Source organism: Alosa sapidissima, chromosome 14, assembly GCF_018492685.1.
Source record: "Alosa sapidissima isolate fAloSap1 chromosome 14, fAloSap1.pri, whole genome shotgun sequence".
Taxonomy (NCBI): domain Eukaryota; kingdom Metazoa; phylum Chordata; class Actinopteri; order Clupeiformes; family Clupeidae; genus Alosa; species Alosa sapidissima.
Genome location: NC_055970.1, coordinates 449463 through 473481, shown reverse-complemented (window position 1 = coordinate 473481; position 24019 = coordinate 449463). Strand labels below are relative to the sequence as shown.

At 40.9% G+C, this 24019-nt stretch overlaps 1 protein-coding gene across 2 annotated transcripts; it reads right to left on the bottom strand.

Moving 5' to 3' along the window:
- Positions 1-7041: 7041 nt before the first annotated feature.
- Positions 7042-18291, bottom strand: LOC121681118. Of its 2 annotated transcripts, none has more exons than XM_042060698.1 (5): positions 16930-18291; positions 8919-9756; positions 8093-8162; positions 7782-7947; positions 7042-7435 (listed from the first exon to the last, which is right to left on the bottom strand). In XM_042060698.1, the coding sequence occupies exons 2-5, from the start codon at positions 9570-9572 to the stop codon at positions 7285-7287; spliced, it is 1041 nt and encodes a 346-aa protein (XP_041916632.1). In that variant the 5' UTR covers positions 9573-9756; positions 16930-18291; the 3' UTR covers positions 7042-7284. The 2 variants fall into 2 exon arrangements, with proteins under 2 accessions (XP_041916632.1, XP_041916633.1); XM_042060699.1 differs by having other exon boundaries at positions 8919-9474.
- Positions 18292-24019: the final 5728 nt, after the last annotated feature.

Here is a 24019-nt window from a genome sequence, read left to right as displayed (position 1 = left end):
CCCCTGTAACCTTCATTTACTCAGATCTCCGTCAGAACAAATGCAGCTCATTTGTAAGAAATATTGAGCACATGATTTGCATGTCCACCTTCACAGGGTCAGAAGTAAGGACAAAAGGACAGTGGGGCAGCCGTGGCCTACTGGTTAGGTCTTCGGGCTTGTAACCGAAGGGTTGCCGGTTTGATCCCCGACCCAGTAGGAAAAATGTGGGCGGGGCAAGTGGTTGAGCACTGCTCTCCCATGCCAACATCCACGGCTGAAGTGCCCTTGAGCAAGGCACCTAACCCCTCACTGCTCCCCGAGCGCCGCTGTAGCAGGCAGCTCACTGTTCCGGGTTAGTGTGTGCTTCACCTCACTGTGTGTTGTGTATGTTTCACTAATTCATGGATTAATATAAATGCAGAGACCAAATTTCCCTCACGGGATCAAAAGAGTATATATACTTATACTTAAATGTCCACACTTGGTCTACTGTGATGTTGAACAACCACACAACAGCAACCACAACAATAACAGGCAGCATAAGCACACAATTAACCGATCCATTAGGCTACTCATCATGACAGGCTCATTCAGGTTACACTGATAATGTGGCGAGTGCTTTTGAGTCTTCCTGCAGCGCCTGGACAGATGTTACTGTAAATGCCAACGGGCTGATCCGAGGGGTCGGAGAGAGGCTTGGGTGTTAATCCTTTTGGCCTCGGAAGCTGCAGGTTAATGTGGCAGCACGAGGGAGACTGTCTGGAGAGAGGCTGCAGTGTTGAGGTGATCCCTGCACACACACACACACACACACACACATACACACTCGTACAGAGAGAGAGAGAGAGAGAGAGACACACATCTTTACTGGATTTACTCCTTGTATTAAGTCAGAGACGGTCAATGCAATACATTTCAAACACTAAATTTGTTTGGTGCTGTGTGATCTGGATTAGGCAATTTATATTCCACAAATCTTACAGAATTTGGTTACAGTCAGATTATTGCTGAGGGTAGATACCAGGTGAAACCTTCAGGAGTTCCTTAGTCCTTAGCTAATAAATAGTTGTTTTTTTCTCTCAAACTATCAATACCATATGAGTTATCAAATCCTCCAGGTAGCCTACTATACTGTAGAACACTGTGTCCTGTATTAGCCATGATAGGAGAACCAGACTGACTGACAATAAGGGCATATTATCACAGACAGACAAGCAGACAGACAGATTTCAGACAGAGAATTCAGACCCATTACATCAGGCTGATATCTAAAGTGTTCTTTTTCTGTGTGTGTGTGTGCTTGTGCGTGTGTGTGAATATGTCACTTATTCTACTCTTTCTAGTACACATGTCCTTCCCCACTCATTGCAGACTCATAATCAGGTTGGTGGATTGTGAATTCTTGTTTTTATTCTGATAGCATATGTGGGTTATTAGCTGCCCAAGAAACACAGCTCCAAAAAAGGGATTAATTATGTTCTTTGTACTACTTCTACACAGCTAGATCCCATTTAGGTTGGACACTTTCCAAGTCTTTCCCCATCTTCCCCAAGAGAATACCGCACAGTGATGTTCAGCACAGACTCACATACATGGTGACCTCATATCACAGCAAATGGATTACAAACAGAGAAAGCCAGAGAGACTGTCTGGGAGACACAGGCATTTAGTGGCACAAATCATAGCCACATTTAACTATAAACAGCGTAAAGTACCCAACCGCAGCTTGGGCTGGGCACTCTCCCACATTAGGTGTAAAAGATGCATTGATGCCTATTTTATTTCTTTCAGTAATTGGATTGATAGTGTATCGCCGAACATTAGACAGTCTGTTATTGATAAAAGAGCAATGATCAACATCCAACCATGTCCCAAAAAGTGCATGGAGATAAGCAATACAGTTTGAGATGGACACAATGGAACTGGAACAGAATGTGCCTGTGCTATTTAACCATATCTGAAAGGAGAGAGCGGATGGTCCATTTCACTTTTCAGTCAAGCACGTATAACCTACCCAAGCAGACCCTAAACAAAACACATCAATTTTGCTCAGTGTTGCGAGTAGTGTCCTTCCACTGACAGGACAAGGTCATATGGGTAATAACAGCCTCTTGTTATCAATTCCTGTAACAATATGCACTAATAAGAAGTAATAAACTATGAAATGAGATGTACCTTGCCTCCCCATCATAGTGTCACTATAAAAATGAAACATCATGGGAGTGCTGTCTCTCTGAAACAAGAAAGGACAGGTCATTTACTCTACAAACCAACTTTAAATAGGGACATGAGCAAGGCAAAAATAGAAAGAAATTCCGGTTAACTTCGGATATAACCGACCACAGTCAGAGCTAACAGGGAAACAAGTTGATTTCAAAGTTCCATGTCTGGCAGGTTGTTCATCTGCACCAGCAGTTTTCAAAGGAGCATCGAGTTAATCAATACCCCGGTCAATATCAATTCTCACCTCTGATAGTTACAGATGAGCTGGACAGGAACCTTTCCAGTCAAAACAGGCATCCCTTGTGCGATGGGGGGCCGAGAAATAGATCCCATCAAAGGAGGAGCACCACTGAAGCATTATTCAATTTCTAAGTCACAGCATGACAATTTCACGCAAGACAGACACATGTGAAACTCTCCCACTTCCCAAACTTTTAGGGAGATGGCCCTCAGTGTTGGCTTGAATGAGTGAACATTCAAAAGATACAGCACTGTAAATGTCATAAATGTCCCCGGCTGTCTCTCTTTTTCTATCAGGCCTTTCTGTGTTTTTATTAGGCAGCCAGACACAGAGAACAAAACACACACATATCAAACACTCAGTAGATGTTCCACATTCTTAGCTTGTACACAGCAAGAAGCACCCGCCTGTAATGGAGGACACTATTTTGCGGAATGTTTTCTGTATATCCTAAGTAGCTAGCCTGCGTATCCATGGCGAAGGCTGAGAGCCATTATATAAAAGCAGGACATGGAATGGAGGCATTAAAGTAATGCTCCTACTTGGAATGCCCTTGGTTTGCCTTGCCTGTCTTGGGTATTCCGGTGTGCAAAACGAGTGTGAAGGAGAAGACGCCTGATCAGTGCCTGTGTCTCTTCCCATGAATGTCAATCTCATTTTCAGACAGAATGAGTTTGTATCACATATTACTCCCCCCCCCTTCTCTCTCTCTCTCTCTCTCACACACACACACACACACACATAGGGTACCAGGGTGACACATGCAATGTGACACACATATTCACTCACAGAGTGACACACACAGAGTGTACACACACAGAGTGTACATGCACACAGATTTACACAAAATGACACACGCACACATACAAACAAACAGTAGACAGATTGTGAAGTATCCACATGATTCATGTCTGTATTGTGACAACCTTGTACCACATCTTAGTTGATTTGACACACTTTTCTCTCCTCATAAAGCATGTGTGCTTGATTTGACAACAACCACATAATGTGACAAAACTGCTTAGCATGTACCACATTATTAGTCATATAAAACAGTATAAATACAAATGTGTTTGCCCAAACATCTGCATTGCCTAGTGCTAAAAGCCAACATTGTTTTTCAGTCTATAAATGTACAAATAGAAGCCCAAATTACCAGACACATCAAACAGCAAATTTTAAATCTGATGTTAGTAACCATGTTTTAAGCAGTAATTGTGCTCATAATTTAATTGGCTTCATCAAAGCTTCCCCCCCCCCCTTCAGTCCTTTGTACACCCCATAAACAGACATGATCTATTGCCTGGAGCGTTCGCCTCCCTCCCACAGTTACCATGGCAATACACTGCCATCTTGTGAGGGAACAGAATGCCTAACTCTCATCCAATCAGCATGCAGAGAAGCCTGCAACCCCACACGACCTACAGCAGAGCGAAAGGTCTTTCAGCAGGGGTCAATGTGCCGCCAAGTTAGCCGCCATCTAACACTCACGATTCACGTGCATTGCATTACTTTTTTATGATTCCAAGCTTTGCTGTGACAAAAAAAAACAGACCTGGTACTGTAAATTGAGGTGTATGAATGTCACATTTGTAATATAACACCTGGGTTTGTTTCTCTTACAATTCAACTCCTCCTGTCATTGAGTGGAAATATCCCAAGCCAACTGAATTATTGAATTCTTTCATTGTTGCTGAAGCTCCCATGCGTAGTGTGGGGAATAAAGAAACCCAATCCCCGAGCTGCTCCCAGAAGTGTAGAGACCCTCTACAGCATCCCTAATGGCATAGCTATCAGTGTGCTTTCTGAAGTAAGCCGTCACTAAAGTCTGGTATAAGTGTGAATTAAGAGAGCAATTTTCTAAAAGTTTCCAAACAAAATTGTCTGACATTGAAGTGCATGGCACATGCAATCAAAAGGTCTCTGAAAATCGTGTTTACAACGAGAGCAGCCACAGGTGTGAATAGCTTGGCAGACGCTGTGAATTCAACCAATAATAATAATGCCCAAGGCACAGTGCTGCTCACTCCATCACTACGTAGGAATCCCTCTGGGGTGCCAAGCATCCGTCCACATCAACAAATCTCCTGATGTCGCACACTGGACAACACACTGTCGTGTGTGTCGCATGTGTGTGTGTGAATACCATGTTGAAAATTCTAGGCAGGGATAAAAAGATTACCATGAAAATATTCTAACAGGTCATATTCTTACAGGTCATTCCTAAAAATTAAACTAGTCATTGTCAAAGGACAGTACCCAGTTGTGCATGCACCATCTAAATCCGTCACACTCACACACACTCCCACATGTCACAGAGGATACTGCAAATGGTAACTTTTTTTTGTTTGACATTAAATAGCATAATGATATTTTGTACCTCAGGCAAAGACTACTTGTTGGAAATGGTGTATTACAAACCAGCAATAACTAGTGAATTACGCTATGCTAATTAGTGTAATTACATTGTAACAAATATATAGTTGTAAAAGTGTCAGCCAATTAGTCTAAATACCAACATACTGGTGACTGTGGATGTTTATACTAAGACATCCTAAAATAAGACATCATCTTTTTGGCCCTTTATAGAAATTCGAGGAATGACTTTAAAGCAGTTGGAAAAAGCAGTGAGTCCAAGTTTGACCTCCCATTGCATCATCCCATGTTTTTGAAGAGCTACACGTGGCACATCATGAAAGGGCTTGTCTCAAAAAATACATAAATAAAAAAAGAAGACATGCCACTACTTCCAGTTTTTCAGTTTACAGGAGAATTTTTGGTGATGTCTGTAGTGTAACCAGCAAAATTGCACAGAACAGAGAGATTTCAAAGCCTAACCGAGAGGAACAACGATCACAGCAGTATTGCCTCACGCCGGCAGAAGCCGCTATCTCTGCTCAATATGGGCCATGACCCATTGATTAAAGGCCTAGTTTTCATCTCTCGCCTTCCCGTATGCTAACACTGAGCTGAACTGAAAATGGGTTATAATTCCTGTTCATCTATTTTAAGCCAGTCCTGCGGCCCCAGTCTGAGTTATGTGTTTATTTATCAGCCACACAGAGCTACTTCAGTAGGAATAGTGCCTTCAGAAACACCATAAATAGCATTCAAGCAGGGTTTTTTGACAGAAAGATGGTGAAGGAAAACTGACGTGCCAGTATGCACTGTTTATATTCACACAAAATACCACAGTGAAAGAGTTGGGCGCAAATGAAAATCCTTGATGTTCAGGGCACAGACTATACACCCAGCAGTTCTCAAGGCAAGGGCTTTTTGGGATTGAGATTTGATCTCAGATACAATATACTAAAATTTATTAGACCGATGAACAAACAAAATTAGAAATTGTGATTTGTAGCTGAGAGCAGCAGTTTCGGTGTTTTCAGCATCATAGTTTTAAAGGACAATTCCGGCGCAAAACTCATTGAATGCCAAGCTGTTTTCGGAAGCTTTGTCCTAGAGTGCCAGCAATCTAGACCATTGTTGATGATTTTTGTACAGCCACAGCATATTCTGTGTTATAGCTATGAACACATACAATGGCTCGTTTGAAAGGTGAGACTTTAAGCTCTCAGTGGGTGCAAACCGTGTATTTCTACACGCCACTGTTCCTGAGAAATCCCAAGCTAAACAGTGGCTAGTTTTCATCAAAATGCCTGTTTTTTTTTCTAGAAATGGAGATATTGCGTCTTTTATGAGTCACTATCACCGACATATTCGGCACTCTGGCAAGGGCGTGCCCTCTTGCAAGTGCGACTCGGTCTACCACCCACTCCGCTAGGCCCGGCTCGTGGTGGAGATGGAACTCCCTCCTCAGCACGGTGTTCAGTCACTCCTTGTAATGTTTTTGACCTGTCGTGGTCAGAGTCATCTTGTCTTAGTAGAAAGGTAGACTCATCCAGCGTTGTCTGGCGAAAACGCACCTGCTGCTATATCTTTTTCTTCAACTTTTTAATTTCTCCCTTCAGCACCTGAGAAGTGTTGCCTGCAAAGTTTCTGGGAAGAGATCTAACGAGACCTGCCACCTAGTGATAAACCCACGAAAATAAATGAACTGATTTTGACCTGGCGTGCATGTCAATGATAGGCTAATCAGTGACTGATTCAAAACAAAGCGGCGACCATCAAAAGCCGAGTTAAGATCAAACGTCCAAATAAAATGTCCAGATCTTGCGTTTTCATGAGTTTTCGATCGTCATATATTTCATTTCCATTCATCACAGAGTTCCCAAAATCACATATAAGATTTGTTAGAGTGCCTACACTGTAACAAATTTCCTGTAGAATTTACAGTAAAGAACAGGCAAAAAAGTTGCCAATAAAGTGCTGTAAAAGTGTTGTTAATTACTGTAAACATTAATTACAACATATTACTGGATACGTTTTACAGTTTTTTGCCATATATAAAACACAACAATGTATTGTTTTATATGATAAACAACCATTTATTGTATTTTAATTTCCAATATTATCTTGTATCCCATTCAAATTACATGAGTTACCTGCCAACTATTTTTGCAAATTAAGTACGTCAATTTCTTGTAATTGTAATTATTTTCAGCTATTAATAATAATAAAACAAGAGTCATTGCTGCAACAATACAAAACATTTATTAACACTCAATATTGGATGTGTATATTTTCAAACTCACACAGACATGAACAAACTTACACCAGACTGCACAAGACTTGCAGCCACACAGTGTAACTTTGAATTAACTACTGTAATTTGCAGCAACAAAGTCAAATGTGTAAAAAATAACCACATTTTGGAACCATTGTTTTTTTTTTTTTAAACAAAACAGTGTGCCATTGTTGTTTCTTTTGCAACGGGCTCAAAGCCATTCAAAGTCCATTAACCTTTTTAGAAGTGCAGAGACATGAAGGTTGACATTGCTGTTCCTCTTCTCTTGCACCTTCCCACTTCTTGGACTGATCCACTTTGTGGCCTTTGTGCCAGAGGTTGGGTTGATCCCTAGGAAGCATCTGAAGTCACAAAATCAGGAAAAAGACACTTAATGAAATACATTGTTTAAAAAAGACAAAACCCATCAAGTTGCGGTTTTTCATCATTTTTTGAAATATACAAGGATATTTTATTGACACATGCAGAGTAGGACATGCAGTGAAGGGTAGAGCACTGTGTGTGTGTGTGTGTGTGTGGGGGGGGGGTTCTTTAAAACTTCTTTAAAATTTGCTTTAATTGCAGAGTGCCACGCATGCAAGCTGAAGCAGAAAGTAGCTTTGCAAAAATAAAAATAACACCATTTGTTTTTCATGATCGAAAATGTAACAAAGTAATAATCCACTACAATCCCCTTCCAGCACACACCTTTGAATGAATTCCAGTGTGTTCGACGCCTCCTCTTGATACACCAAATTGAATGCATAGTAGCATGCGAATAACGCAGCCAATCCAGCCACAATGTTCTGGTGTGGACCCACAACCACATGGCCCTCAATGCTCAGCATCCAATTTGTTGCTGTGAAGACATCACCTAAAACATAATTAAATAAACATGATTATAATGATTTATTATTGTTCTTCTGTTCATGTTCTTTCTGTTGCCTTCCACATGTGTCATTCATATAGTCTCTACTGTATATAGTCTCATATAGTGTCTAGACAAAAAAATACACTACCTAAGACAATGAGTCTTGGAGACGCAGGAAGCAGTATTGTTCTCTCAACATCAACTGCTATTGAGAACACCTGTATGACAAAAAAACAACAAAAAAAGAAACAACAACAAAAAATTGAAAACGTCACCATTTTGAATTGAACACATTATCATCGCCCTCAGCTGACCTATTGAGGGTAACATGTCTGTATAGATTCTTATTCATCCAGATCATGGTAGCCAGAAGAGCTGAGTTGTAAGCAACTGGACTTCTTTTTGGAGCTTGAAGACATTTCATCCAAAAGGCTTCTTCATTTGTGTCCTGATGATGGGGAACCAGGAGCTGTATCTCTGGACCACTGGAGGTGGAGCTGTAGACCACACCCGTCATCATGTGACACGAGAGTCACATGAGTCAATCAAGGTGGGAATTGGAGTGGGAGTCATGGTCACAGCATCCAGAGAACAAGAACTGCTCTGATGGTGACGAGCAGTTAAATGATCATGCTATTAGATATATAGATGGCCTCCACTGCAGTTAGATAAAGATGGCCTCCTTCACTCTCTCAAACCATCTGTCCTCCTTTTCCAAAATGTGCATGTCAATGTCTTTAAAGGATGTTTACATTTTGGATAAGGAAGATTGTTTGTCAAAAGATGGTTTGAGAGGAGGCAAGATTCCCCCATCAGGCCAGAACTAAAGAAGCCTTTTGGATGCAAGGTGAGATGTCTTCAAGCTCCAAAAATCTTTGCTTACAACTTAGCTCCTCTGACTATTGAGGGTAACATGATCAATCCGATATAATTTTCAAGAGCCTCAACATAAAGTGTAATAATTTTATACTTACATCGGTCTGTAAAATGAGCCCCTCAGATTTCTCTTTGAAGTGGGCCATCAGCAGCAGAATCACACATGGGCATGGATCACACTTTTCTTCTTTGCTGTACTTGACCAGGATGCGTTCAACCTCATCTGCACTGGTACCTGCTGGTCTGTGCTGGAAGAACTTAAGGATCAGCTTCCCCTTTTCTTCCATAGCCTGTTCCATTTTTCTCAGAATGTTGATGTCGGTGAGCAAATTGAAATGGCTGTACAACTCCCTCGGAATAAAAAGATAGGGCCACTCACTCTTCAGCTCAGAAACTGAAGGAGGTGGGCAGGCATTGATGTGTTTCCTTTGTAGGTAGTAGGTTGTTTTCATTAACTGAATCACATATCCTCTCTCTGCACCAGCTGGTCCCTCAGTGTGATACAGGTGTTTCATTTCACTCTTTTTCTCTTCAAGACCCTCTACAGTGTCCCCTGGTGGACAGTTAGATTGCCATCTCACGCAGCCATATTGGTCAGCTGGTCCTCTGGCTATGTCTTCAGGTGCATTTGAGACCCTTTTCGGCATCCATCGTCTGGAGAGAGCATTTCCACGATTAACATGTTCTACTCGTGTTTTTAGTTGAGTCAAAAAAGATCCATAGCCACTGCCGATCACAGTGCCATCTCTCATAACATCAGCAAAGCTCTTAGGATGTTACTTTACAATCATCTTGGCTATTGTCTGGCACTGAGACTTTGATGGATTTGGTTCATTCAGCCTCATTTCATCAACAAGGATCCGTACCATCTCCCTGCGGTCTTTAGCAGATGGACGTTTCTCCAGTGATATTGCAGTTGCGATACCAGGCGGCATTCTGTTCCAAGGAACACTAAAGTTTTCATGCCAGCAACTTAAATTCGCAGACATTCTGGATGTATTACTGCTTGATAGGGGTGTGAATCTCTCATGTAAAAGACGATACGATTCGCATCTAGATACATGGGCACGATTCGATACAAGAAAAGATACATGTTTATAAAAAACGTTTCAGTACGATTCGATGCAGTTCAAGAATGGAAAGCATTCTGAAAGATTTTTTATAATTTGCTCAAGGTGCACATTCATTTTATATTATCAATTAGGCAACAAAATGTGTGAATATGATTATCTAAACTGAGGTTTGTTTCATATACTGTATTGAAATGAAAAAAAGAATGGTCTACATTTCAGTCAAACACAGCAGCCAAATACAACATAAAAATACATTTTTATGGACTTTACAGATTTTATAGTTATATCTGATTGTTTTCATGGAGCTGTAGCCTTGTTGAGGTAAGACAATACCGAAATAAAATAAAACAGTGCTTAAGACACTCTTGGCCTTTTCTCATATAGGCCTAGCCTACCCTACAAGAATAAAATAGGCCTACAAATCAATGAACTCTCAGGGCTTATTTTGTTCCAACAGTAGACGTAATGCAGAAACCTAAAATGCCACATCTGAGTGAATATTAACAAAATTATTGGCTAATAATTTATGCATCGTTTTAGCAGCAAGGGCCAAATTATTATTTAACATTAAGGAAATCCCTTCATCAAAGGTAAGGCTACTCTACAGACTATCGTTGCCGTTTAGGAATGCTGTAAGTTATTAATTTCGCGCTGGATTTCGAAAAACAAAAGCCGACCGAGTGCAAGTTGTCACATGCTTAAGTTGCAATAGATGTATGGGTAATGAGGTCATTTGACAACTTTGGGCAATAAATGTAACCAAAAACGAACTGCATTACCCACAATCGTCTGAGCGAGCAGAAAAGGTTGTGCACCGATTCATAACAAGTAAATTGATATAACGACCGGTTCATTTCAGTTTTTTTTCCGATACGGGGCTTCACGTATCGATGTAGCCGTATCTTACACGTTAAAAACGGATACCGATACGTATCGGTTAATCTTTACACCCCTACTGCTTGACGCTGTAGTGTTCTCAGATTCAGAAGATGGAGGATCCTCTGAAGTGGTACTGAGGACTACGTCAGAGTGGTCCACAGCTGTCAATGTCACATATTCCATTTGGTCTAAGAAAAAGTAAACATTCTATTGTAATAGCACCACTCAATATCCACTAAAAAACTAAATTGAAATTAAAATGATTTATACATCAAAATATGTACAGTATATCCCACTCAATACACATCAAGGTTATCTAACACACACCTAGAGTTTGCCAGGCACTGAGAAGCTTCCGGCACTGGATAGGTGTGATGTTGGCCAGAAGATCCTCCTCTTTAATGAACTGCAGATCGGATTTGGACTCCACGCCAATGCTTGCCAAGTTGTTCAACAGCATCTGGACTTTATCTTCTGGTAGACTGGGTAATACCGCCAACACAGCTTCTTTTATGTCCTCCATCAACACTGACATTTCAGTATATGAACTTCATTTGTTAGACTGTGAATACTCAAATCAACAAGTTCCACAGCCAGCTGCTTTTTCACAACAAAGTACACAACACTGCTACAGTGGATCAAAATCAATTTAATCTCACCCATTTGAAGGCCCTCATCACTTCGTCCTAGAACAACATACATTTCTCTTTTGTACTTTGTCCCATGGACAGTGACAGCATTAGTGGCAACAGTAAAATCATGGGTGAAGTTAAGTGAAGCAGTTGCAACCTTGATGCTCTCATTATAGTCACTTGCATGAAATTCAGTTCCTTTTTCAGTGTGGATCTCAGGAGGGAAAAGACTACCAGCACCTAAGTATGTTTGAAGGAGCTGGTGACGTTCTGCTAGAGTCGCACACAGGTTCTTAAAGTTGTGCAGTTTTCTGGCACACTGTTTGAAGAAAGTGTGCTTACTTTCGAATCTCAACGTCCAAAGACGGATCAAAGCTCCAAATCGAAGAATAAGCTCAGGATAGTGACAAAGATAATGGTGCTTTGGTTTAAGGGGATGTTGTGGAAACAACTCCACCCTAGACTGAATGTATTCCTCAATCAGGATATTCAAGTAGGCAATCTGATCAGCAGTAATTTTTGGCGCACAAACATGAGCAACTATCTCTCTCATGAGCAAAATGAACCTCCAAACACCATTTTCACCAGGATTCTTGATCCTGTCCCCAATTATTAGAGGCAGAACTCTCAACAGGCACCGATTCTGGACAGCATGACCATTTAACTTCTCACTGCCTGGTGTGAAGTCAGGAGGTTTGTCATGTGCGTCGTTTCCTAGATGGGTAAACTGACTTATCCGTCTGTTCAAATCCAGGAAAGTAAACTGTTTTTCCTGGTTTACCAAGTGGTTGATGCACAGTGCTATGTCAACAGAAACAATGCCCTCAAAAAGGTCATGACCGAGACAGGGTGGGAGGCCAGGCTGGCAAACATGAAAGTAACGTAGCTGGTTGAATATGGAGTCAAATTTTATGCCACTCACTGTGTCTGCATGTCTTGCTTCTTTTTCTTGTACATTCTGCTGATATGACTGTTTTGTTCTCTTTGAACCAGTGGACAATGGACTCAACTGAAATGTTTGTCTGTCTATATTACAGAACCTACAAAAAAAGCACTCCTGCTGAAGTTTTCCACAAAGCCACCAATACAGTGAGAACCAAGATTATCTCCAGCTATAGCACAGACAGAATAACTTTTCCATCTCTCAACACTATACCACTGTCCTCTAGGTCCTTTAGATCAGTGGACTGAAAACAGTTTCCTTTCCAAGTGTTGCTCCCTGCAGAGAAGAACTAGCTGCATGTGGTCAATGTTTGATCTGTTGTAGGGCAATATGTCACCAAGTGTTAGATACACTGACAGTACCTTCTGTTTTTTCCGGCCCGATCCTAGCAGATTCACAACTTCAAAAGAATCTTGATAAAGAATCAAAGCTACTGATGACATTTCAGTAGGACATTGTCAGTAGTATTCTGTCCATCCCATACATCCTCAAACACATCATGCTTGGGGATGCGAGAATGGGTCTTTTCATATTGCTTTTTAAAAGCCTCAGATTCAAAGAGAGAAGTAAGGGTTTCCTTAATTGGCACATACTGTGCAAAGCATTGTTTTCCTGAGTCATTTGTGCCCAGATACAAAGGAAGAGGTTCAACATAATTGAAGTTGTTTTTAAAAAATGACTTGCGACGCTGATCTGTACGTAAAATGTTGTTACCCTTTTTTAATAGATCATCTTTTGTGAGTTCCTCAATTACTTTCGTTACAGTCATGTCAGGCAGTCCAAGTGCGGACAATTTCTCTTTGAGTTTTGAAAGGATGTGTGATTGAGTAACATTGTGAACTTCTTGGACCTCTCCAATGATGGTTTGAATGACTGAGGCTGGTAAAAGCAATTTAGCCTGAAGCTTCAAATAAAACACAGATAAGTTCCTCAAAAAGAGTTCTTCCTCCACACTTTCATAACTTTCACCTGTCTCCAGCTGTTCATCATTTTCAGTGACAGAGGTGGATGGCTGACTCATAAGTTGGGAAGGGTTTCCAATCTGCGCTTCTTGGGTTGGTTGTTTATACACCACCTCATGTAGATGTGCAGCAGAACAGTTTTTGTGTACTCGCGAGATATGAGATGCAAAAGTGGATTTCACACCAAACGTTTTGTCACAACTCCGAAAAGGACATGTTATTTTCCTGCCCTCTTGTATATGGGTTTTTAAATGATTAAGGAAAACCTTCAGATTTATAAATGTAGCCTGACAAAACAGTGTTGTGTCAATTTCTTCACTTCTGTGAGACTTAGATCCCTTATGATCTCTGTATAGATGAGACTTGAAGCCTGCACATTTTCTGAATGAACGAGAACATTCTGGGACACCACAGGTAACAGGGCAATTTGGAACATTACTGTGAAGTTTCATATGACGAGTAAATCCTACTATAGCTTTACTCTCATAGCCACACTGTTTACACTGGTACATCTCTGTATATGAAGAACAAAAAAGAGAAAACAGAAAAAAGTATGTTTGAAAAGAACAACACAAATACAATATGCAGAGTTTTAAGTAACCACTCATAGGTGGTTCTACACAGGGGCCAGCGTAGGCCAATGCCCCTGTAGAATTGCTCCTGGCCCCTGTTATGGCCCCTGCACTGAACAGCCAATGATTTAAATGCTATTTTTTTATTGCGACATTTGCTGGCTCGAATAATAGAACTAACGCGAGTATGCAACGTGTGTTCTAGGCGGACTCCTTAACCCTTACGAGCCCGACCGTTCTAATTTCGTTACAAAAGTAACGATGGCCAATTGTCTAATATCTCAGCTGTCCCATGACTGATTTTATTTCTGAAATCTTCCCCGTAATGCTGACAACATAAGCTTCAATTTGATATGATTGGTTAAGGGGTTTATGGCGCGAAACGTTTTGGATACTTGAAGATGAGTCTTGAAAAAATATTTTCACTTGAGTCGGTGCATTTGACGTGGACAGCCGGATGCCACCTGCACTTAAGTTGGAGTTTACCTCGACTGGAAACCACACCGCTGGATAAACTGAGGTAATATTGTTTTTACATCGGTTCTAGTTATGGTTTATCTTAATTTGAAGTCCTTAAATCATGTTATTTGACAGTAATATGCTTTCTCATCAGCGTCAACATTATGGCTTAGCGGGGGGCTAGTGCATCGTCACGTAACTTTAGCTAACTGTATAATTCTGAACTGCTTGCAATATTATCGTTTGCTTTTGATGTCAGTTATTTTCATTTGACAGTTTCATTTAAAAACCTGTTAGTATATAACCTATAGGTAAGTTTGTTTTCTAGTACCAATTTGCTTGTGAGGTAATCCAGGCCAGGTAATCAGATTTAGGGTAGCTAAACCCATGTGTAATACAATGACTTTTCATAGGCCTACTTAGAAATATTTCGAGTATATTCTGAGGATGCTTCAATAGTTTAGGCTACCTCTTCTTTTGTGTGCATACATGCACAAATCTGTAGTTTTGTGATTTTATTTTTTACATTAATAAAGGTATTTGTATGATTTTGCTCTTGTTTCATGGATGACAAGACCTACACAGACCTTCTCGCAAGCCTGAAGAGGTAGCTGACTGCTCATGAGCTGGCGCTCACAATACTGAAGACCATGAGGGGATGGAGGAAGAAGGTATAGATTTATGTGCCGTGCATAGGATGGTGCAGACTAAAAAACTGTGTGAAATAGACTTGTTATGTTCTTTTTTACTCACATTGTTGTCCCAGGCATATGTGGTTTTACCAACCGGAAGGAATGGGAGCTTGTGCTTAGTAGGCCATCGTATGCAAACAGTGCAGGGGCATGGGACAAAGACCCCAGAAGAGTTTCACAGGTTTCTGGGATTGATCATTTACATGGGGTTCACTTCCCTCCCTAATATCCATTGCTACTGGGGAACCAAGTCTTGGCAGGGATCAGGGGACATTGACCAAATGATGAATACATATTGTGTACTCCAAAAAACGCAGAATACCAGAAAGCACTTTTTCTCCATTGACATTGCCGTTGTCAGTAGCTTCTTGTTATTTCAAGTTTGACAATGCAATGCAGAATCTGGTGTTGAACCTAGGTTTGTTAGCTACAACCAGAAAGAATTTGGAGGAAATCTATCACAACAGCTGGTAGGCATTTCCGTTGAAATTTCAGCCTCACCTTCAGCTGCTCCAACTACTACTCTGTCGTCTTTCCATCAAGTAAATATTCCTGTACAGCAGGAGCTTGTTATAAAAAACGTACATAATAAAACTAAAGTAGCTTGTATGCCCCTGGAGTGTAACGGTAGGCACATTTGTTTTATTGATAAACAAAATGTGTATATGTGTGTATGTGTTTATTCTCCACAGGCTTGTTCTAAGTATGTAATCCACTTTCAAATGTTTAGAACACATTGAGTTTTGAGTGATGTTGATTGTATTCCTAGCTTTTCATGAATAATAATACATTTTATATATGTATATAATTTTCATATTATACTGATTTATATAAGGAAGTTGTATTTGTTGAATCAAATGTATTTTATGTCTCTTTTCCGAAATGGTCTTCAATGAATACAGTATACTTACTTCCTGTATTACTGGTAAGGTACAGTATGTTTTTTTTTAATGTCATTCTTATTGACTGTAGCATTTGCTTATATACAAATAAATGGTTTATTCTTATAGACCAAATACATCTAAACCATTGTTTCTGACTTGATTATTAGTTTTTATGCATACTTTTATGTTGTTGGTGAGAAAGTGAATGTGAATTCTGTCAACATTCTAAATCCCGTTTCCTGCATTTTTTTTACACTTATCACTAAAATTATCATAACTTTTGAAAGGTTAATGATATTCCAATACAGTCTATATTTTTCTCTATCTTGTAGAGAAATATGATGAAAATTCATATTTATGTGAATGAAATTAAATTTTGACAAATTCCAGATATACATTTGGAGAGGATTTTCTAATACTGTTCATTACTATATCAACATTACCATATGTATTTTACATCATTTCATAGAACTGATCCTTCTGATTACAATGGTATGTATATCTCATTGATGGTATGTATTATACTCAAGAAATAAGGTTTTTTGTGTGAGGAGGTCATCCAGCACCAAAAATGGAATGTTCGGCACGGGCACTAAAGGGTTAAAGCGCTACACATATGCGTTGTTATCTGCAACCTAAAGACCAGCAGCATGACTTGTAAACTTTGGTTGTGAAAGCAAACATCTGGAGCCCTGAGTGGACTAACAGGGTTTGAGTTCTGATTCCATTTCACTGGGAGCCCTGAGTGGACTAACTGGGTTTGAGTTCTGATTCCATTTCACTGGGAGCCCTGAGTGGACTAACTGGGTTTGAGTTCTGATTCCATTTCACTGGGAGCCCTGAGTGGACTAACAGGGTTTGAGTTCTGATTCCATTTCACTGGGAGCCCTGAGTGGACTAACAGGGTTTGAGTTCTGATTCCATTTCACTGGGAGCCCTGAGTGGACTAACAGGGTTTGAGTTCTGACTCCATTTCACTGGGAACCTATATGATGGAGTACATTTCTTTTTACCTGGAAATCGTCTTCACAGATGTGTGGTCACGATCACTGTGCCCTCTCCAGTAGCACAACTGCCAAGATTTTTCCTCTGCATCTGTAAGGAAAGAATTCAACAGCAAAACATACGTGCATAATTAAGTTCAGGCTGGTTACTAATTATGTTAAACAATTACCCAATATCAGCTATAGGCTGATATTGGGTAATTTGCCCAGATAAAGTCCCGCAAGGCCCCACTCCAGACTACTTTACTTGGTGTAGCATGAGATGACTGACTGTATGAGATGAGTGATAAATTGCTTGATTGTACTGGATTGGATTGCTAATGACTGATATTTGACTGCCAACAACTTTTCAATGGACAGTTTTGGAGAAAAGAGCAGGGATATATCAGCTTCATAGCAACAAAACTCTTCCAGGTCTAATTAAACCCAAAGCAACATTGAGTAGGCTACACAAGTGCCAAAGTTGAACGCGTTCTCATTACCATCTCCCTGATATAGCCTATCTAATCTAGTTATCTGCCTCTATCGTGGTTATCCAACCAAGAGCATTAGGAAGCTTATTACAACATCATACAAATAGCAGCTAGGGACAGAAGAACATCAGTGGCAAAGTCAAACTCATACACATCTACCATATTACCACACATTAGTGATGCGCGGGTCAAGTATTTTTAACACCCGCACCAACCTGACCCATCAAGACACCCGACCCGCAACCTGTTGAATTTTAATCCAGCCCGACACAACCCGCTGAAATGGAGAGAGAGAAAAAAGAGAAACCGACGAGTTGACATTGTGATTTGCAAGAGCTTCTAGCAAATTGGCGGTGTGCTGTATGGATATCAGTTATGGTGAAAATTATTCTAAAAGGCAGAGCGACTAAATGCAAACCTCCTTGGAAAATATAAAATCAGGCCTTATGTTAGACCATAACGTTACAAGCTGAAGATATCATGTTCCCCCCTCCGTGATCTTGTATGAGAGGGAGGGAGAGAGAGGAACGAGTCTATTAGGCCTATATCCTTGTTTAAGTGCACTTTGTTGTGAAAGACAAGAGTTTAGGAGATGCATGCAGGCTACACTGGTAGAAGGCTCTGACTGCTGCATATCCGAGACAGAACAGGGAAGAGACAAGGAGAGCTTTCTCCTAAATATAATTCAAATATTTAAAATTATTCAGATTGACGCAACCCGCATTTTTCTCTTAAAATAACCGCCCACACCGCCCTATGGTCGACCCGCGCATCACTACCGCACATCTAACAACACCACGAGATCTTGGCCCATTTAACCAATGAAAAACCATGAAGCATAGCAACAGTTACCAAGAGTATACAAATCGTTTATGGACGATAGGAAGTTTCTGACTAACTACCTTCACCAGATAAATGATGATAGTTGATAGTAGAAAAAAAATGTTTTGTGCACATAACACACTGCTCCAAAGCCTACTGCACTGAAATATCTGATGTATTCTTGGTCTGAAAGTAGTTAGAGAAGTGAACCAGACGAAGCAGTCAGAGAATGTCTCATTCGTGATTCGCAAGTCGTTTTAATGAACTGAACGAGGAGAACTAGTTCGCAACAAAGAATCGTAATAATAATTTACATAATACTAAATTGTACCACACAAATCTTCATAATACAATCCAGCAGTCACAACACTCTAGTGTATCTTGCTGTTCTGTGGTTTTTGCTGATTAAAATCTTCAAAAAACTGCAGTTTATACAGACAGGCGCCGTCTTGGGAAAACATAACTCTCTGGGATGTGGCGTGAATCTCGCATGAAAGGTTGTTGCCGGAAGAAAGCACTGAGTGGCACCGATGGACGTCCTTATCAGTCTATGGTCTAATGGTGCATTCAAGGCACTTCGGAATGACAAGGACCACCCCCGTGGCTACTTTGTTTTTCCGACAGCAAGTGTTCATGTGCTTTACCGTCGGAATGTGTGACAAACACGGATGCCACAACAAAGGTAAAAAACATACACACACTAATCCTAAATAAACAACTGTATTTGCTTAAAATATAGTGTAAGACGCTTGTGTAAGAAAGATATGCAGCCTTCACGTGAAAAAGAGGCAAATTCCCAAGTTCACATTAAAACTGTTGGACATGAAAGGCCACATGGACTACAAACGAACTACAACGTGACGACAATAGTGATGACGAGCCCCTAACTGGGCAACTCTGTTAGCAAAATCTAGCCCCAGTTTCCGACCTCTGATTCACACATTACGTGACGTGAATGACGCGTAATGATGATGTTTTCGAGTTTTTTTTACGAGTCTGCAGTATCACTTAGTACAGCTGTTACAAGAGGGTCTGGCATCCCTTTGTTATGATGCACTTCATGCGACGTGGTCATTAGTCTCTAAATGACTTAACTCCCTCTCCGTGTTGGGTCAACGTCAACGATAAGTAAGTTAGGCTAACATAAACGTTAGCTCTCAGTAAGTTACAGTAACGTGTCAACAAGTTAGATTAAACGTGTCAACAAGTTAGATTCTACCCCACAAGCCACAATAGGGAAGTTTCAAGTAAGCGTTCAAGTAAGCACATACAAACCTATTAATGTTAGCTAACATGCTAAGCATTAAAAATGAATGTGTTAGCAATAGCCACTGCTTTTTTTGAGCTGACAAACCCTGGAAATGCTTTAAAAACGTAATCAGCCCAATTGACTCACTTCTTAAGACCCTTGGTATGGTGTTACAACGATGTGGAGTCAAAATTTAAATAGTTAGTATGGTTTTAATGTGTCAACAGACCAACCGCGATTTTGCAATGAAGTGAATGGAGTTATTTTAGGTACTACTTTTACGAGGGCTGTCGTTCTGTCAAAAATTCTTAATCTTATCTTTGAACAGACTACCTGGTTATCTTCCTTAGACTTCGTAGATGTAGTTACTACAATTTGGAGGCGAAATTCGAAGTGTAAATATGGTTTTAATGTGTAAACAGAACAACCGCGATTTTGTAAGCCAATAATAATGAAGTGAATGGAGTCATTAGTTACTACTTTTACGAGGGCTAGCGTTCTGTCAAAATGTATGTTATCTTTGAACAGACTACCTGGTTATCTTCCTTAGACTTCGTAGATGTAGTTGCTACAATTCAGAGGCGAAATTCAAAGTGTAAATATGGTTTTAATGTGTAAACAGAACAATCACGATTTTGCAAGCTAGAAACAAGGAAGTGAATGAATGAATAGTTACTGCTTTTCTGAGGGCTGGCATTCTCATAAAATCGACGTAATCTTTGAAAAGACTACCTGGTTATCTTCCTTACACTTTGTAGATGTAGTTACTACAATTTGGAGTCGAAATTCTAAGTGCAAATATGGTTTAAATGTGTAAACAGGACGCCTGTATGTAAACAGTTCATGTGTATTAGCAGATCAGTGATTTAAATATTATTCCTTGTCTTTTTAGAAAATGCAGTCCATTTTTCGGTTCCAGCAGCCGTCAACCTCAGTTCATGTGTATTAGCAGATCAGTGATTTAAATATTATTCCTTGTCTTTAGAAAATGCAGTCGATTTTTCGGATTCCAGCAGCCGTCAACCTCAGAACTGACCCTTCAGGCCTCAGGAGGCGCTGGCCTTTACCCGCAGCCAGAAGAGAGTCAGCAGAAATTTGATTGCCTTTAACAAATCTGACTTCTTAAAAAAAATCTTAAACTGGCTGCATTACGTGATTATTTCTGATATGTTTTTAACCATGACCTATGCACAGTTCTGGTTTGAAAATGTATCTCTTATAATAATCACTTTATGCAGTCAGCTTAAGATGGCTGCAGGCGGCTACATGAAGTTGAATCACCCTATTGATTGGCTTTAACCCTAACAACCACCATAGCAACTGTGTTATTTAGCATAGCAACCACCAGTACCCTAGCAACAACCTAGAAACCACCCCTGTAATGTCAACCTAGCGACCACCATAGCAACCAGCATGATTGCCCTAGCAACCAACATAACAACCACGTTATTTATGCATTTTGGCTTATTAGATGTTGCGTTAATGCAGATAACTTTTTCCGTGTGCCCGATTTTCATAAATGAGGTACCATTGGAATCCTTGGATGAAGGGGGTGTAGCGCCCCATCTCACAAGTTGACAGGAGTGGTTTCTTAAACCAACTGAATTATTTAATTATTTAATCATTGCTGAAGTTTGTAAAATAGTAAATCCAGGCTGTCTGATTCAGTCTTTTTATTGGAATAGTGGAGATCCAAGGTGGATATACCTGCATACTGGCCAAGAACTGCGTATTTTGCTCATGATATGATGTGCAATCAATATGAACATGTTAACCAGTATAGCTTGACTTTGACCAAAGGTGGACATCAATATGATGTTGTTTTGTCATGATATTTGTAAAGTTCAAACAAGTAGGATAGTTTGCCATGTAGCAATATGAATCCACCAGTCCTACATTTGTCTAGCCTGAATTTGCTAGAATTGCATCAGTGATCCATCATGGAGATTCCAACAGCTTTCTGTATAAAAACACAGTGTTGCAGTCATGCTTCAAAATCCCATTGTATGATTCTCACATGGCAAATAAAGGCTTAAAGTTCAAATCAAGATTTACTTGTGTATAGCTGTCACAATCATTATCTCATTAAATGCTTGCTACGTCAATGTAACACCAAAGTCAGAACTATTAAATGTTTAAAAAATATAATAGTTAGTGTGATTCCAACCAATAAACTTTTTTGCTTGGCCTTTGTCATGGAGATAAATCCACCTTCCTCCATATTTTACAAATATCTATCATCACTATTAGCACTAGACATGATCTCAGCTATTCTCATTTATAACTGCAAGATCACTGAACTGTAAGATCCTCAAGTTTCAGTGATACATTATAAAGAATTATAAATATCTTCCATGGGTTGTTGCCACTTTCCTTTAGACCTCCTTGTCTGGAGAGAATCTTGATACTCTTTCTGCTCAGATTCTCCTGCTGCGAGCAAACGCTAGCTGCCACCTCCTTTCACCATGACACCAGAGAGGAGAGAGAGTCAAGTCATCTGTGCAGTAGGCTGACCTTGACCCGCTCAAAACACCTACTACTTTTAGCTGGATGCATCACATCCAGATTGGTGTGTGTGTGTGTGTGGTGTGTGTGTGTGTGTGCGTGCATGCATATGTGTGTGTATGTGTATGTTTGGAGGAGGCTAGGAGGAGGTCACAGATGGAGTGGCCATCTTTACGGAGCCAGCCGACACGTTCAGATATTCCCTCTCTGTGGTGTGACCACGGTAGCCTCTGCATTTGACAGACGTGCGAGCGAAGAGGAAGTGAAGCTGCCCTCGCACCCTCCATCCACATGTTACGTTGAGCATTTTACAGACGGAGACAAGGGAAATCCGAGAGGTGGAGTTTGCAGGTGAGAGACTGCTGAGATGTGTCACAATGCCATCCATAATACATTACAACAACAACAACACCAGCATTTATTCAGTGCTTTATCAAGGCACCCAAAGCACTTCAAGGGGGAACCTCACTATCCACTGCCTACTGTATGTGTAGCACTCCTGGAGAACCTCACTATCTACTGCCTACTGTATGTGTAGCACCCCTGGAGAACCTCACTATCCACTGCCTACTGTATGTGTAGCACCCCTGGAGAACCTCACTATCCACTGCCTACTGTATGTGTAGCACCCCTAGGGACCTCACTATCCACTACCTATTTTATGTGTAGCACCCCTGGAGAACCTCACTATCTACTGCCTACTTCCGGTTCCGGGGCCGACGACAGTGGCAGCCCTTCCAGTAGCTCTGTGTCTTTGTGGTTTTTTTTTTCTACGTTTTTTGCTTACTTGTTACTTCGCAACTTTTTGGAATTTACACACTTTGAGGAGTGTTTTTATTCTATCCTATGGACACGGACATATTACAACGCTCCAGCGGCAGCAAACTTGTGTACACAAGGAACCAGCTGATCGCACTACGACGGAATGCTGGCTGTGTTCGCGACATCCCAGAGGAACTGTGGCGCTTTCGGGGGTGCAGAGCGGGAGTAAAAGTGAGGACGAGGCGTCGGGAGAAGAAGTGGAGACACAAGCCCTCAGTTCCATCGATTGTGATGGGAAACGTGAACTCGCTGGCTAATAAGACTGACGAACTGGCTGCCCTGGTAAGAAACCAGAGATTATACAGGGAATGTAGTTTGCTATGCTTTACGGAGACGTGGCTAACAAGTCATATCCCCACTTCTAACGTTGAGCTGCCCGGCTTCAGTGTAGCTCGTTTGGACAGAGACTGTAAACTTTCTGGCAAAAAGAAGGGTGGTGGATTGGTGCTGTACATAAACAGTAGATGGTGCAACCCCGGACATGTTACAGTGAAGGAAACTGTATGCTGCAAGGATGTGGAGTTATTAGCGGTTAGTCTCTGTCCGTATCACATGCTGAGGGAGTTCTCGCACACAATTGCTGTCTGTGTTTACGTTCCACCTCGAGCTCTCCCAGATTCAGCATGTGACGTCATCCACTCCACAATCGCAAGGCTTCAAACCCAACACAGTGATGCCTTTTTTGTGATCTCTGGCGACTTCAATCACATAACACTGGATTCCACACTCACAAATTTCTACCAGTTTGTTGACTGCCCTACAAGGAAAAACAGGACAATAGACCTCATGTATGCAAACGTGAGGGATGCATACAGTGCAAACCCCCTTCCCCCTCTGGGTAAGTCAGACCACAACCTCATCCATCTCCAGCCAATGTACAAGCCCAAAGTACAGAGGCTACCAGCTACCACACGCACCTTCAGAAAGTGGACACCTGAAGCGGATGAGGCTCTGAGAGACTGCTTTGAGTGCACTGACTGGGGTGTGTTACAGAATGGAGAGGACTTAGAGGAGGTCACACAGTGCACAACTGACTACCTGAATTTCTTTATGGACATTGTTGTTCCCACCAGAACTGTACGCTGTTTCCCAATAACAAGCCTTGGATAACCAGCAATGTCAAGACCCTTCTCAATAGCAAAAAGATGGCGTACAGAGAGGGGGACATGGCAGACCTGAGGCGCGTGCAAGGGGAACTCAAAGTCAAGCTGAAGGAGGCTAAGGAGGA